This window comes from Colias croceus, chromosome 6 (assembly GCF_905220415.1).
Source record: "Colias croceus chromosome 6, ilColCroc2.1".
NCBI lineage: Eukaryota > Metazoa > Arthropoda > Insecta > Lepidoptera > Pieridae > Colias > Colias croceus.
The window spans coordinates 10,867,115-10,882,991 of NC_059542.1; the positions used below are offsets into that span (position 1 = coordinate 10,867,115).

Consider the following 15,877-nt stretch of genomic DNA (forward strand, 5'->3'; position numbering starts at 1 on the left):
ACTACATGAGTAAATGTAAATTAAAATATTCTTTTATTTACTATTAAAATATAATGTTATACTAAATTGATTCATAGACAATTATTTTTTGATTAACCTTATTCTGAATGACATGTAAATAATAACAAGGGGATTTAATATTATTAATATTAACTATAATAATATAGTTAATATATTGTAATGTAGTATATACCTTATAATGTATGTCATGTAAGTGATCCAATGGTTTTTAAATCTAAATTAATAATAGTTTTATAGTAAGTATACCAGTATGTCAAAATCAAAATACATCCTTTAAGTAATGGGGCCAAGAGCCCATGACGGCAAGACCTTCGTTATTTTATAAAAGTTGAAAGTTTCTCTGTAGTCTGCATATGTCTCCTATACAGATAAGAACGACCAGCGACTATCAAGTTGGGCTTATAGTTACTTGGGCAGGTAGGTAGTAAAGGTGTATAAAATAGTACCTAAGTTTCAATATTTATATGAAAAATTAAATAAATAAATATACCTATATTCGTGGTTTTTACTCTAACCTCTTCGTATTTCTCACGGTTATACAAGTTTGACTATTATCCACTAGAGGCCGTGATTCTTAAATGACTGAAATTAGGTACTGTGGATTCTCATTTAGATACCTAAAGATAATTTGAGATTTTTTGTGCCTCAGTATTTCTGAAATAAATTTCAGGAAGATACTATTATAATAACTACAAATTCATCTATCATCTATTTTAGAATCTGACATACAGAAATACATTGATTATATTTTATACTAGCTGTAACCCGCGGTTTTACCTGTATTGCTCTGCTCCAGTTAGTTTTGGCGTAATGGTGTAATATGTATACATAACACTGAAATAATTTTTCAAATCGGACTCGTAGTTCCTGACATTAGAACGTTCTAACAAAGTAACAAACAAATTTTTCAGATTTATAATATTGGTATAGAAGATATCCTCATCCCTATTATCCTGCTCTTTCTTTCATTCTTGTTTCTTCTTCTTCTCTGGCTTGGAAGGCAATCGGTCAGTCAAAGTCAATTGTACCTATGTTATGGTCCATAAATTCCCTTAATTCCATATAAATTGACCCGCATTTACGTCATCGTGACGTGGCACATTCCTCACAGATCTACACAATAATGTTTGTCACTCCAACTTGCGCTACTTTAACCTTACGCATAAATTTCAATACATTTGTACCGACAAAGTTACGTATGTGAATTGATTTTTTCGATATCAATAGTTGATTGGCGTTCAATAATTGTTTTTGAATCAAATGGATATTATGATAACAGGTACGAGACCGATCGATCGATAGGCTTTCGGTACCCGGTATGATTCCCTGCCCGGCTTTCTCAGGACCACCACAGTCGCCCACTTCCACTGTTTGGGGAAGTAGGCGACAGTGAGGCACTTGTACCCGTCCGACTAGGGCCCTTCTGGCCTCCTCTACTCAAGCGACAGCCCAATCAGAGGTTCGAGATCCCCGTCAAGGGGGGACGCCCTTGCACATGTCGCTACCAGGGTGAACCTTCAGTTCACCCCCGCGTCCGCGTTAAAATGTAGAAGCCCTTTTGGCTAACATTGAGAGACACCTTACAAAAAAATAAATAAAAAGGCACTTGTTCAACAGCGCAAGGAACCACTCCGGGTTACAATCTACAGCGTGCTGGCAGATGTCGGCCGTGATGTCTTCCGCCCCGGGGGCCTTCTTGGGATTGAAGGACCTATTGTGGTAACTGTTCATTTCTGCAACAGCAAAAAAAGCTCCAAAATGAATTTTTTAGTTAGCCCCATCTTCAATCGATTTTTAAACGACTTCCTAAAAGCAAAAGAAGGAGGATCAATTCGACTGTATACAGTACTCTTTGGAGCCACTTTGAAATCACCTTTGAAAATCGTATTAACAGTTAATAATTATTTATATACCGTACAGAACCCGCTTAAAAAATTCAAGTCACGCTTGGTCAGTTTATACATTATCAAAGAAACACGCTAATTTCATAAAATCATCACAAAGTACATTGTACCATTTATATTGACTTTAATTAATGAATTTATTCATTGAATATATTATTTATATTTACGTAGCTTTTTTCTTTGTATTGAAATGAAATGGTAAAAAAATGATATAAGCATTGGAGTTGATAATACTCGCATTATTATAGGTATTGCGTGTAATATAGAAAATAGAAAACTTATTCCTTAAAAATAACTGCACAATCTGTGTCCTGTTTTGAGCGACTGCCATGAATTTTATATAAATTCGTTCATTCGTTCTGATGTAACACGAGAATGACTACCTAAAAAAATAAATTAAAATTCTTATTTTGTGATACAACTTGCCCAAGTACATGGTCACTGTGAGACTCTTTATATAAATCTTAACCTGTAAGTAGGTACTGAAAGATAAACTGAGACAGATACGAGAATTACTTTGTTTATTAAAATTAGCACAAATATCATACATAGATAATATTATTAAGGTAGCATAATTACTAGGACCGTCACAAAATAATTTTAAGTTGAAATATCTGAAGAGTTTTTTTGTTTAAACGCGCTAAACTCAGGAACAACTGGTCCGATTTGAAAAATTATTTCGGTGTTAGTTTTAGTTTTTAGGATAAAGCAATCTTAATATATATAAATCTCGTGTCACAATGTTTGTCCTCAATGGACTCCTAAACCACTTAACCGATTATAATAAAATTCGCACACCATGTGCAGTTCGATCCAACTTGAGAGATAGGATAGTTTAAATCTCAAATCGTTTTAGAGAAAGCGGGCGAAGCCGCGGGTGGTAAGCTAGTATATTATATTATTTATTTTATTATAATGTTTATTTTGATTTTTTCAGTATATTCGTATATATATGTATTAATGCCAATCTTATGAGGATAATTTCTATATAGTAGCTGTTTTCCAATCATTACCTAAAATTGTATATGTATGTAATCATCATCATCATCATCAGCCCATATACGTTCCCACTGCTGGGACACGGGCCTCCTATGAGGGTACAGGCCATAATCCACCACGCTGGCCAAGTGCGTGTTGGCGGATGACACAATATGTCGTCGAACTTTTTAATTCTTCGACATGTCGGTTTCCTCACGATGTTTTCCTTCACCGTTCGAGCAGTGGTGATGTTACAACATGCGCAGATAAGTATGTAGTATATAATGTATGTAATATGTTATGTTAATTGGATATTTCAATAATTAATTTATTTATAACTGCGTTAAAAACAACCGACTTCAAACTTGCACTTGCAACATTTACAAATACAGACAAAAATGCTCATAAAATAAAAACTACTGAGCATGTCCGAATAAAATTTTTATGGGACCAATTCGACACCATCCCGCACCGAACAAAAAACGGTTCAGAAACCTCGAAGTAATCGGTGTACATACATAAAAAAAAACATACCGGTCGAATTAATAACCTCCTCCTTTTTTTGAAGTCGGTTAAAAATGAATTAATGTAATGCCTCAAACTATGTCTATTGTAATTATTCTAGCCTATAAACGAAATTTACATACATCCAGATAGTATTGAAAAACTTCTAATAAGATGTACTAGTTTTGTTTAATGAGTGTCTTATTTATTTCATGAATTGTAACATATTATGTAAGTTTATTTAAAAAAGTGATTTGTAAAATATTAATTAAAATGTTAAATGTCTGTTCAATTGTTCATATTATATATTTATTGATGTGACTCGTTAACCCTTTATTGATGAATAAAAACAAACACTAGCTGGTTGCCCTGGCTCCGTACGCGTAGTGCTGTCAACAACGGCATAAAAAGTATCCTACTAATCCTACTAATAACAGCTATTATAAATGCGAAAGTTTGTGAGGATGGATGTGTGTGTATGTTACTCTTTCACGCAAATACTACTGAACCGATTACATACAATTAAAAATTAAGCAATTAAAAATTATTATATTATGTGTATATAAAGGATAACTTGGATTAACACAAAGGATAGGTTTTATCCCGGAAATTCCACGGGAACGGGAACTATGCGGGTTTTTCTTTGAAAACGCGGGTGAAGTTGCGGGCGGAAAGCTAGTAATATTATAAATGGGATAGTTTGTGAGGATGGATTCATGTTTGTTACTCTTTCACGCAAATACCTTATATAAGTGTATGTGTGTTTGTCACGGGGTAACATTCAGGAAAAGGCAGGACAGGTAACCCTCCCCAGCACTCCTAGCACTCTTTCTTTGTTGTCAATCTTAGCTTTTTATGGCGCAAATAGAACTGACACTGTTTACAATATTCGGCATAAAGCATAAGAAGAGCATATTTAAAATACTCTCTAACTCTTACTACTTACTTCGAAACATTCAACAGCAGGAAAGTGTTAACGATGTTTCTAATTTGCAATGCAAAGCGAAAGTTTTCGATTTTCATTATTCAAATATTATGTCAACGGATTATTTTAAATACATTTGTCGCGTACTTCGTTCGCGGATGACCGCAGTTGGTTTATTTTATCAAAAAGTGGTCAACATTTTACATTAAAAAAGTTTTTGAACAAAAAAAGTAAGTTAGATCCTGTTGTGTTTGATTTTTTACTGTGGAATGTTTTTTTTTATGTATTAAGAGCTTGGTGAAATTTTAGATTTGAAGAATTTCACTCAAAATAATTTTTCTTTTAACGACTTCTTAACCTGAATAATACAAAGGAGAATGCCCATGAAAGTATGGACCACAGTATAGTGTTGCGTCAATGCCAGAGTGGTTTTGGAGGGTTCTTCGATATTCAAAAGATTTTTACTAATTGATTTTTTTGTGATAAAAACAGGGGTTTTCAAGATATTGAGAAAAATGTGAATTAACCTCGAAACTTAAATAAACCCGATTTAGTTAGGTTTATGTGTGATTTAGGTAGTATTTTATCGTCTGAAGGTTATTTTTCGTTTAACATATTTAATCTATGCGTAGAGCTTTAAATGCTTTCAGACAAAGTCTATCTGTTCATCGGCTAGTGTAGGTAGGCACCAGAAATCTTCCGGGACGGATTTCAAGAAAACCTAAATATAGGTACCTATACTTAAAAAATGCCAATTGAGTTTTTATTCGGTTTACATGTTGTTGTTGTTGTTGTTGTTTGAATCATTTTTTCACTACATATTCGAAGAAAGAAACAAATAAGAAATAACTGGTTACCTACCAAGCTATGTCATAATAATATTTTTTTTTATATATACATATTTATATTATTTTACTTCACTTATCTATATCTTTGTTAAAACAACCTACAGTGTATAAACAATACCTTAAAGAGTGATTTTATGTTAATTGATTTTTTTAGTAATTCAATGAAAACAATTCGATATTAATACATTTAGCTATTTACCATAGTAAATGTCATAATAGTTACCGCTTGGTTACCGTGGTAACCGGTAATGGATACTAAATCTATGGTAACGGATCTAAACAATTACATGTCTTATTAGATTTTACAAAACATTCCCTGATCGAAATATATTTTCCGATAGTAAGAAGGCCTCTAAATTGCCGAGATTTTTTTTAATAGTATTTTTATCTTGATATATGAGAAAAACCTGTACTAAAAATGTAAACGGTAATGGACACAAGATGGACACTAAATCTATAATAACGGATCTAAACAATTACATGTCTTATTAGATTTTACAAAACATTCCCTGTTCAAAATATATTTTCCGATGGTAAGAAGGCCTCTAAATTGCCGAGATTTTTTTAATAGTATTGTTGTCTTGATGCATGAGAAAAACCAGTACCAAAAATGGGCATTCTCCTTTGTATTTTTTGTTTAAACAAATAAAATTTTATTTGTTCAAACAAATAAAATTTGTATTATTCAGTATTCATTAACCGACTTCAAAAAAAAGGAGGAGGTTATCAATTCGGCAGGTATATTTTTTTTATTTTTTTTTTATGTATGTACACCGATTACTCCGAGGTTTCTGAAACGATTTACGTGATTCTTTTTTCGTTCGATGCGGGATGGTGTCGAATTGGTCCCATAAAAATTTTATTCGGATAGGCCTAGTAGTTTTTATTTTATGAGCATTTTTGTCTGTAGGTATTTGTAAATTTTACAAGTGCAAGTTTGAAGTCGGTTGTTTTTAACGCAGTTATCACTTGTTTGTATTATTTGTACTATTCAAATAGTATAACTACCTACTCCTATATTTTTCTCATAACAACTTTTACAAAATTATGTAACTTTTTAAAATAACGATGATATTGCAGAAATGGCCACTCTCCTGAAAATGATATGGAAAGGATACGGCTTCGTTTTCGACGAACTAGCAGGTAATAATCAATATACGTATAGGTATAATACTAATAGGATATACAGGGTTACTTGTAAAACACCAGCAACCTCGCAGGACGAGATAGCTAACATCTTAGGTAACAGCATTTGTTCTAAGACTTTTGGCATAACACAATAAATTATTTTTAAATGATTTTTTAAGCTTTTATTGTACTCTCCTAACATTTGTAAGCCTATGTTCTATTCATTATCGAAAGGACGACGCGACGCCCCCTTCCCCCTCTCGTTCACTTCTTGTTTACGTAAATTTTAGATGCGCGTAGAGTTTATAATATTCAAACGGAAAATTAAATGAATATTTATTTTTGTATGAAAATAAAATCTAACAAATTATCAAAAGTCGTAGAACAAATGTTGTTACTTATGATGTTAGCTATCTTGTCCTGCGAGGTTGCCGGTGTTTTACAAGTAACCCTGTAGAGATAGCATTGGTGTTTATAATTAATAACGACTAAACATACTAACTTAATGTGACTAAAATATATGTATAATGTATCCTCTTAGCATTTGGCTAGTCGAAATAAACGACCTTTTTATGACGAAAAAATAGTTTGGTTTAATCAAATATGCTCTTCTTATGCTTTATGCCGAATATTGTAAACAGTGTCAGTTCTATTTGCGCCATAAAAAGCTAAGATTGACAGCAAAGAAAGAGAGATAGGAGTGCTGGGGAGGGTTACTGCCCTGCCTTTTTCCTGAATGTTACTCCGTGACAAAAACACATACCTACACTATTTTAACGTGTTCATATGTTTGTCTATTTGCATTTTGTAAACACATTACACGAGTAATATTTTCAGCTCACGCAGTTGAAAAGTTATGTCATACTTAATTCAGTTTTGTTTTTATTTTTTTTATTTATTAGTTTTTTTTTGTATATCATGTCCAAAAATATATATGTATATCCACTTTATCATTGTTATAATTAATGTAAAACTACTGTCACATTAATTGTCTTATTATTGGTATTCCTTTTTATTGGCGTATTGTTTTGTTAAAGTTAAATAAAAATATTGTAATACAAAGAGCTGTAAGGAATCTATGTATGTAAAAAATAAAATAAATAAATAAAATAATAATAACAATTAACAAATAAAAGCGATCTTTTAATATATCTGTACTAATATTATAAAGCTGAAGAGTTTGTTTGTTTGAACGCGCCAATCTCAGGAACTAACTGGTCCCATTTGAAAAATGTTTTCGGTGTAAGATAGTTCATTTATCGAGGAAGGTTATAGAATATGTATCATCACTTTTAGACCAACGGGACATAGCAATACGGATGAAACCGCGGGGCACAGCTAGTCTAATATAATCTCATTTATATTTCAGATCCACGAACGAAAACCTGGTTCTTAGTTGCGAAGCCTTACCAGGGATTGTGTATACTTGGACTATATTTACTTTTTGTCTTGAAAATCGGACCAAACTGGATGAAGAATAGACCACCATACAATGTTGATAAATTGATGATCTTACATAATTTAGTACAAGTGTTGGCTTGTGGTTACGTTTTTATAGAGGTAAGTTCTTCTCCATTTTACAAATTGTCTTATATCATTAGGTACTTACAATTACGATTGAATTAATGTCAGATGTGTTATTGTCGTGTGTGTTACATCAAGAAAGTTTTTCCATTTACAATGTCCCTATCAAATGTCCCTAGAATGTGTTAATGTGATGTGTGTATGTTCAATAAAAATCGTTAAGAAGGTTGAATTTTACACAAATAGTTGCCTCTCTGTTATTCTCTAAACGATCTACAAATCAATTTCAATAAGATCAGTAATTTATAAAAAATAATATATAAGTATCTATTCATGGTTTTGATTCTTAAACGTCTCCAAAAATGCTTTTTATTTCCTTCCAACAGTATAGTGTCTGTAAGTATACAGCTGTTACAATCCATACTAATATTATAAATGCGAAAGTAACTCTGTCTGTCTGTCTGTCTGTTACTCAATCATGCCTTAACTACTGAACCAATTTGCATGAAATTTGGTATAGAGATATTTTGATACCCGAGAAAGGACATAGGCTACTTTTTATTCCGAAATATGTACCACGGGCGAAGCCGGGGCGAACCGCTAGTTTATCATAAATACAGACTTAAATAGTAGATATTATATTCTAGTTACATTTAGAAATAAAAGGCTTTTTAACGGATTTTACGGAGGAATAGGTGGAGGTAGTTTACAAATAGCAATATTTTAATGACCGTCAAGACCTATAAACATCTCAGTCTCCCCGTGACCACCTTTTTTTTTTTTGTAAGGTGTTTCTCAATGTTAGCCAGAAGGGCTTCTACATTTTAACGCGGACGCGGGGGTGAACTGAAGGTTCACCCTGGTAGCGACATGCACAAGGGCGTCCCCCCTTGACGGGGCCCCGTGACCACGCTCGCTGTAAAGTGTTCGAAACGTCGGGAAAATAATATAATAAATAAATCGCGTTAAAAACCCGTTAAAAAGTCTTTAATTTCTAAACAGACTTAAAAGTTTTAAAAAGAAGGCTATTGTTTTATGCAATAGATGATCTATACTTATAAAGCTGAAGAGTTTGTTTGTTTGAACGCGCTAATCTCAGGAACTACTGGTCTGATTTGAAAATTCTTTCTGTGTTAGATAGCTCATTTATCGAGGAAGGCTATATAATATCATTACGCTAAGATCAACAGGAGTGGAGCCACTGCAGGTAAAACCGCGCGGCACAGCTAGAATATAATAAAGGTAGAATTGTATAAGATAGCATACATAATGTTATATATCTCTATATAATCCAAACAAAATATAATACAATACGTTATATTACATCAAAATAAAATAAAATTACTGATTTTCATGTCCATTGTGTAAATCAGTGGTAGTGTAGCGAAGGTACGAAGTATATCAGAAGTTAATGTCCTTTAGACTCGTATAATTGAATAACAATTGTTTATTGAACTTTATATTCTGATTATCATTGGATGCTATTCTTTTTTAAATAATGCACATAATTTAACTGTTATTTTTTCCCTTCCTGAACAAATATAAACACGGAAACTTTTAGTTTCATTAATGTTTTATTACGTCAAATCTACGTATATCATTGCTTTTAATGGTTTACTTACTACGGTTAACAAGTCCCTAACCAATAAAGTCTTAGCTAAGCTTAACTATGAGTGAAACGTTTCCACTAGACAACATGCAGTTATACAACATGAATAAATAAATATTTCAGGACAATTTTCACACACGGCACGATCTGATCCCATGCTAAGCTTTTCACTTGTGTTAAGGAAACCAGATGGCTGATAGATAATATAATTTTAAATACATAGGTACTTATATAGATATTTAACACCCAGACACAGATCAAACATTTATGTTAATCACACAAGTATTTGCCCCGGGTGGGAATCGAACCCACGACCTCTGGCTTGGAAGACAGATGTCACAATGTTGTCCGTCTACGCTCTACTATAAGAGGTAGCGCACACGCATCGCATCAACTCTATGGGCTAGTAAGAAAGTGCGCGCACGTAGCGATGCAACTTCCTATAGAGTTGATGGAAAAAGACAAAATAGTTGCGGAGATAAAGTTGCTCGTGCGCGCTAGCTCTTAATGGCGGCATACATCGACGATCATTTTTTGGGCCAACGCTGCCTATTGAGTGGTCCATATCATTATTAGTTACTTATCGTTGTTATTTTTATTTCCAGACGATCGTATATGCATGGGGTTGGAACTACAGGTGGTTCTGTGAGCCGATAGACTTCTCTGACAATCCAAATGCTTTGAACGTAGCTGGCTTCGTGTATCACTATTATATGTTGAAGTATTTGGATCTGATTGATACGGTTAGTTTTTTATCATCACTACATAGTATAAAACAAAGTAACTTTCTCTGTCCCTATGTTGCTTTGTATCTTTCAAAGTACGCAAAGGATTTTGATGCGGTTTTTTTTAATAGATAGAATGATTCAAGAGGAAGGTTTTTGTATAATTTATTAGGTTTAAGTCAAAGCGGGCGAAGCCGCGGGCGGTAAGCTAGTATTTTACAAATGTAGAATGACTTGTACGTTGTTGGGAAGTTATATTTATTTTCTACATGATTTTCATAAGTATCTAACAGTGTACTACGTACTAGTATGGATAATTGTTGAATATGATGCAGTGGCGAGATAGCCCTCATGTAAAAAGAAGTGAGAGACAGAAACGCCATTAATTTTTTCGTGCTTAAAATACTGTACAATTAAATTGACTATTTATGTTTTCTATACACTAAAGAAATGGGACTTTTTAAAATAATTGTTCTTAAACATCTTAATTATAACAGAAATTACAGATAGAGTTATTAAAAATACTACAGTAATTATTTTGGTACATAGGTTCATTAGTTATGCAACTTGATTGGTGGCGATAATCACTTTTCACTATTGGATTAAATCAAAAACACTTTGATCTACCTATAGGTGTGTTTTTTATAAATTAATTTATTGTCTACTCGTTTCAGATATTCTTCGTGTTGAGGAAAAAGGAAAATCAAATATCATTCCTTCATGTGTACCATCACACCGGCATGGTAGCTTTGATTTGGGGAGCTACTACTTATTTACCAGGTATTTTAATAATAATATGAAATATGAAAAAAAAATCGTTGAATCCCGTATAATTCAATCGTATAATTTTTATTAGATACTGAAAACTTTTACTACTTTTACAATCCAACTTTTTACATCTAAAGTAGGTATTGATATTCAGATGTTTATATTACATTTCCGTGCGATTTTAGGAATTACATACATTTCCTAGGAATTGTATACAATGACGGAATATATACACTTCCGTGAACATACACAACTAAATAAAAAAATCAGTGGTTTGACCTTTACCGGAACGAAGAGCGAACAAAATCATTTTTCAACTTATAGTTTTTATGTATCAACGAACTAAATATTTTTACATATTTTGTTTACTAGGTGGCCACGGTACACTCATTGGTATGATCAACTCTTTCGTCCACGTCGTGATGTACAGCTACTATTTACTGACCGTCGCCATGCCGAGCGTCAAGAACTCCTTGTGGTGGAAGAAACATATCACACAGTTACAAATTGTAAGTCCACATGATTTTAAACGGCTTTGACACAAATTGGACCAGATTTTGGCTTGCTAAATAGGACGCGTACTGCATCAGAGCGTTAACCTGACGCTGCGCTATGACGCCCAAGCGTCAAAGGGTGCTTTTCCACCAATGATGTGCGAGGGTGTGTAGTTGTATGAATGGTACTTTTAAATCAGTAGGTATAAGGGAAATTCCACGGAATCCTGATACGCTTATTTGTTATCTGTCTTGAAGATTTTTTATCCTAGTATTTGATCCCCTTTAAAGAATTCTGAAGAAAGAGATATTGTAGGTACGCATTTTTCTATTTCTGATACCAATTAAAAAAAAGCCGTAAATTCAAATTCAATTTTTTTTCAAATTCAAATTATTGTCTTTATTTGCTGAATGTAGTTACATAACTCAGGTACAAATTTTATAGGTTCTTAGACAGTAGATCTCTTCTAGTCTTAGCTAGTCTTAGCTCGTAGTTGAGCGTGCAAATATCTTAAATTATACAATACTAGCGGTCCGCCCCGGCTTCGCCCGTGGTACATATTAACGTTTTCTCTACATAAGAACCATCCTCGTACTTCAAGGAATATAATAAAAAAAGAATTATCGAAATCGGTTCAGCCGTTCTCGAGTTATGGAATTACAACGAAAAGTGGCATTGATTTTTATATATTAGAAGATTACGTCACACAACATTAGATCTCAATAGGTACAATGCAAAATTATAGTAATAAAATGATTATAAATAAATATAATGTCAATTATTATGATGTAAAACATAATAGCTCACATTAATATGTTTGGAATATTGTGTTGTTGATAAAATATACTCTAATTCCTATAAATTCTTACAGATACAACTGGCCTGGTGCTGTCTTCACATGGCTGCGTTAGTCTTCAAGCCAGATTGTGGCTACCCCCGATGGGTGGTATTTGTATTTCTTCCCAACGACCTCTTCATGTTGACATTATTCGTCGATTTTTATATAAAAACATACATTAAAAAGCCAAAAGCAAAAGTTGAACAAGTCCAAATTCAAAACGGTGAGAACAAAAAGCAATTGTTTGAAGACACGATAGTGCGGCAACGGTATGAACAAACTCAAACAAATTTATGATTTTAAAATACTTTATTCTATTATTTTTATTGTTTAATGTATAGTACGGGAGCTAGCAACGTTTAAAAAAAAGTCATTTTAGTATAGTTGGGTTTTTGATATACTGTTTCTCTTGCTATTTCGGTTAGACTCCGGGCTGTCTGGCTGGCCGCAGTGGTTGCGTTTATTAGTGCGCATCTTATCTGCACAGGAAAATATCCCTAATTTAAAGTCATTTTTTAACGCGTAATTTTTAATCTTTTGCCCTTAGATAGATCCATCAGACATAATTTTTTTATAGCAAGACGTTTTTTTCGTTGTAAAATAGGTGCCATAGTTACGCAATTTTTATTTCAAAATAACTAAAATGTCATCGAAATAAGTGAAATTACATCAACATGAGTCCCCTTAAAAGGTAAGTAATAACTTTATTATTTATATCATATTATCCTTTTTTAATACTTATATTGAATAATTAGTAAACTAATATTTTTAATAGATGGTTTCATATTTATTACACTTTTGGGTATAAATATGAATTTGATGATATTTGTATTTTCTAGTGTTTGATTTTACGCGAGTATTATACATTTTGAAATTAAAGACTTGGGAAAATAATAAAATGAATAAATCGCGTTTAAAATCCGTTAAAAAGTCTTTAATTTCTTGATGATATTTGGTTTTTATCAAGTTTACATTAACGTCCTATTTGAGGTTCGTTGGGAAAAAGGAGGCGATATGGTAGATTGTTGCAAAAAAACTGTAAATAGTAAAATGAATATTATATATAGTATAAGTAACACAGTGATTACTTATCCTTCACTGGGACTCATGTTGATGGAATTTCACTTATTTCGATGATATTTTAATTATTTTGAAATAAAAATTGCGTCTGGCACCTATTTAACAACGAAAAACACGTCTTGCAATAAAAAATGTATGTCTAATGGATCTATCTAAAGGCAAACGATTAAAAATTACGCGTTAAAAAATGACTTTAAATTAAGGATATTTTCCTGTGCAGATAAGATGCGCACTAATAAACGCAACCACTGCGGCCAGCCAGACAGCCCGGACTGTAACCGAAATAGCAAGAGGAACAGCATATCAAATAACCAACTATACTAAAATGCTCACTTGTCAACGTTGCTACCTCCTAGTCATTGAGTAGATATTATTACTACGTATAGAGAGGACGCCACGAACAAAATCTGTGCGACAAGCGCGGCCGCGGCAGTAAAAAAAATTGACACTAACTCGTGTTACAAATAGTGTAGTAGCGATGTCGTCACTAGTACGTAGTACATAATATTAACTCAATGAATGTAGTGCATTAATTATATTGAAATTTGTAATTTATTTTCACTAAATTTAATTATAGAGCAAAATCAACGAAGATTTTATAATTTTGTTAAACTAGTCGGAATAGTTATAAATTTATAAAGAATAGAAAAAATTCGATCACGAGGCGGGACTCGAACCCGCATCCTTTCGCGCCATTCCGGGGCGGATGTTTATCTACATAATATATATTATATAGTCGGAATAGTTTATCTACAAATTAGTTGATTAGTGTTAGTTTACAAATTTAAGTTTGATTAAAATATTTTATCGCTCCAATATATCTAAACATTTAGGTAATTTAAAATTTGCTGTCGAGAAATACAATACATATTTTTTATCTTAAAAATTATTAAGACTCGATTTTGACAAATTTAATTCGAACTTTGTATACTCATCAAGGATAGGTACAATAATTATTATATGAATTTAGTCTTATTAAAGCGTATTTTTGCCTAAATTTATTTTGTATTTTTTATATTTATTTTGACTATTTTATTTTAAGTGCACAACAATATAACATAATATTCTATGTTAAATCATATGAATGCGTATATAAATCCTACTAATATTATACATGCGAATGTTTGTGAGAATGGATGTAAGTATGCTTGTTACTCTTTCACGAAAAAACCACTCACACATACAAACACATACACATTTCCAGTTTTATTAAAAAAAAATGTTATTATTATAGTCATTTTACTCATTAGCTACTTTCGATATCAGTTTTGTGATGTCTGTAATAGTTACGAAACAATCACCTGCCAGGTATATCCTTTATTGCGCACATATAATAGTTTTATAAAGCAGGACAAAATATGAAATTGGCGGCCTTAATATAGGCGGCCTTAATATACAATTGGCGGCCTTATTACTTAAAAGCAATTTCTTCCTGTACCTACCTACGCTACATGAAAACTTTTTGAGTCACATTGTAAGTGCGAATGGTAAAATTTTTATCCTTACTAATATTATTAGATCTAAAGTCTGTTTGTTTGTCTTTATCTCACGTCGCAACTTCATATCATTATGAGTTTTGGGTGGCCAAAGTGGGATTTTGGCTGCTTTTAAAGCCGGTGAAAAATAAAATGTATTCACATTTGAGCTCATTTTAATTTGTCTAAAATTAAAACTAGTACAACATTGTATGTCCTTAAGTTTTTCATTTATTAACGTGTAGATAATATTCGCAGTACCTATATATACCTATACTCTTTTACATGTAAAATGTTGCAGGTTTTCTTAACTGAGTGTTAATCTGTAAGTACTAATATTGTAAAGCTGAAGTGTTCGTTTGTTTGAACGCGCTAATCTCAGGAACTACTGGTCCGATTTGAAAAATTCTTTCGGCTATAGGCTATTCTTATCACGCTATATCAACAGGAGCGGAGCAATGCGGGAAAAACCGCGCGGCACAGCTAGTTTAAGAATTTAACGTCTACCGAAAATCTGATTGTGAAGATTTATATTTAAAAATATTTATGTTTATGTGACAATAAATAAATTGTATGCCTAATTTCAAGTGGTTTTATTTTTTCTTCTGGCTGATCTTTAAGGGTGCTTTTCCATTAATAATGTGCGAGGGTGTGTAACGAGGAATGTCCATTTAAGAACCAATAGTAAAGCTTTATTTAGCAAAGCTCTGGTGGAAACTGCCCAGCGGTGCTAGGTTTTTGCGCATACAATACAAGCAAGAGTGTGCGAGGTATGTTTATTAGTTCTTTAAATTTGAAAAATAGAAGACGTTTCACAACGTATGATATTATGTCAATAAATATATTTTTATTTGGACATGGGACTTCACTTTTTATCCAACGCGATAATTTTAAAACAAAAATAAAATATCCCTGAGATTTGTGAAACTTTATAACGATAATAATTTGCATGCAAAACTTGACTTTTTCTAGAAGTTGCTAGAAATTTCATATTATAAATTATTAATTATATTTTTTTAAAAGGCGCTCTTCAGAATATTTAGCTATTAAAAAGT

At 32.5% G+C, this 15,877-nt stretch overlaps 1 protein-coding gene across 1 annotated transcript; it reads left to right on the forward strand.

Moving 5' to 3' along the window:
- The first annotated feature begins 4,473 nt into the window (after nt 1-4,473).
- LOC123692653 (elongation of very long chain fatty acids protein 7-like) lies at nt 4,474-13,935 on the forward strand. Its single transcript, XM_045637422.1, has 8 exons — nt 4,474-4,562; nt 6,261-6,323; nt 7,678-7,868; nt 10,047-10,184; nt 10,841-10,946; nt 11,307-11,443; nt 12,301-12,603; nt 13,701-13,935. Exons 2-7 carry the CDS (start codon nt 6,263-6,265, stop codon nt 12,562-12,564), a joined length of 897 nt encoding a protein of 298 aa, XP_045493378.1. The 5' UTR covers nt 4,474-4,562; nt 6,261-6,262; the 3' UTR covers nt 12,565-12,603; nt 13,701-13,935.
- The last annotated feature ends 1,942 nt before the right edge of the window (nt 13,936-15,877 follow it).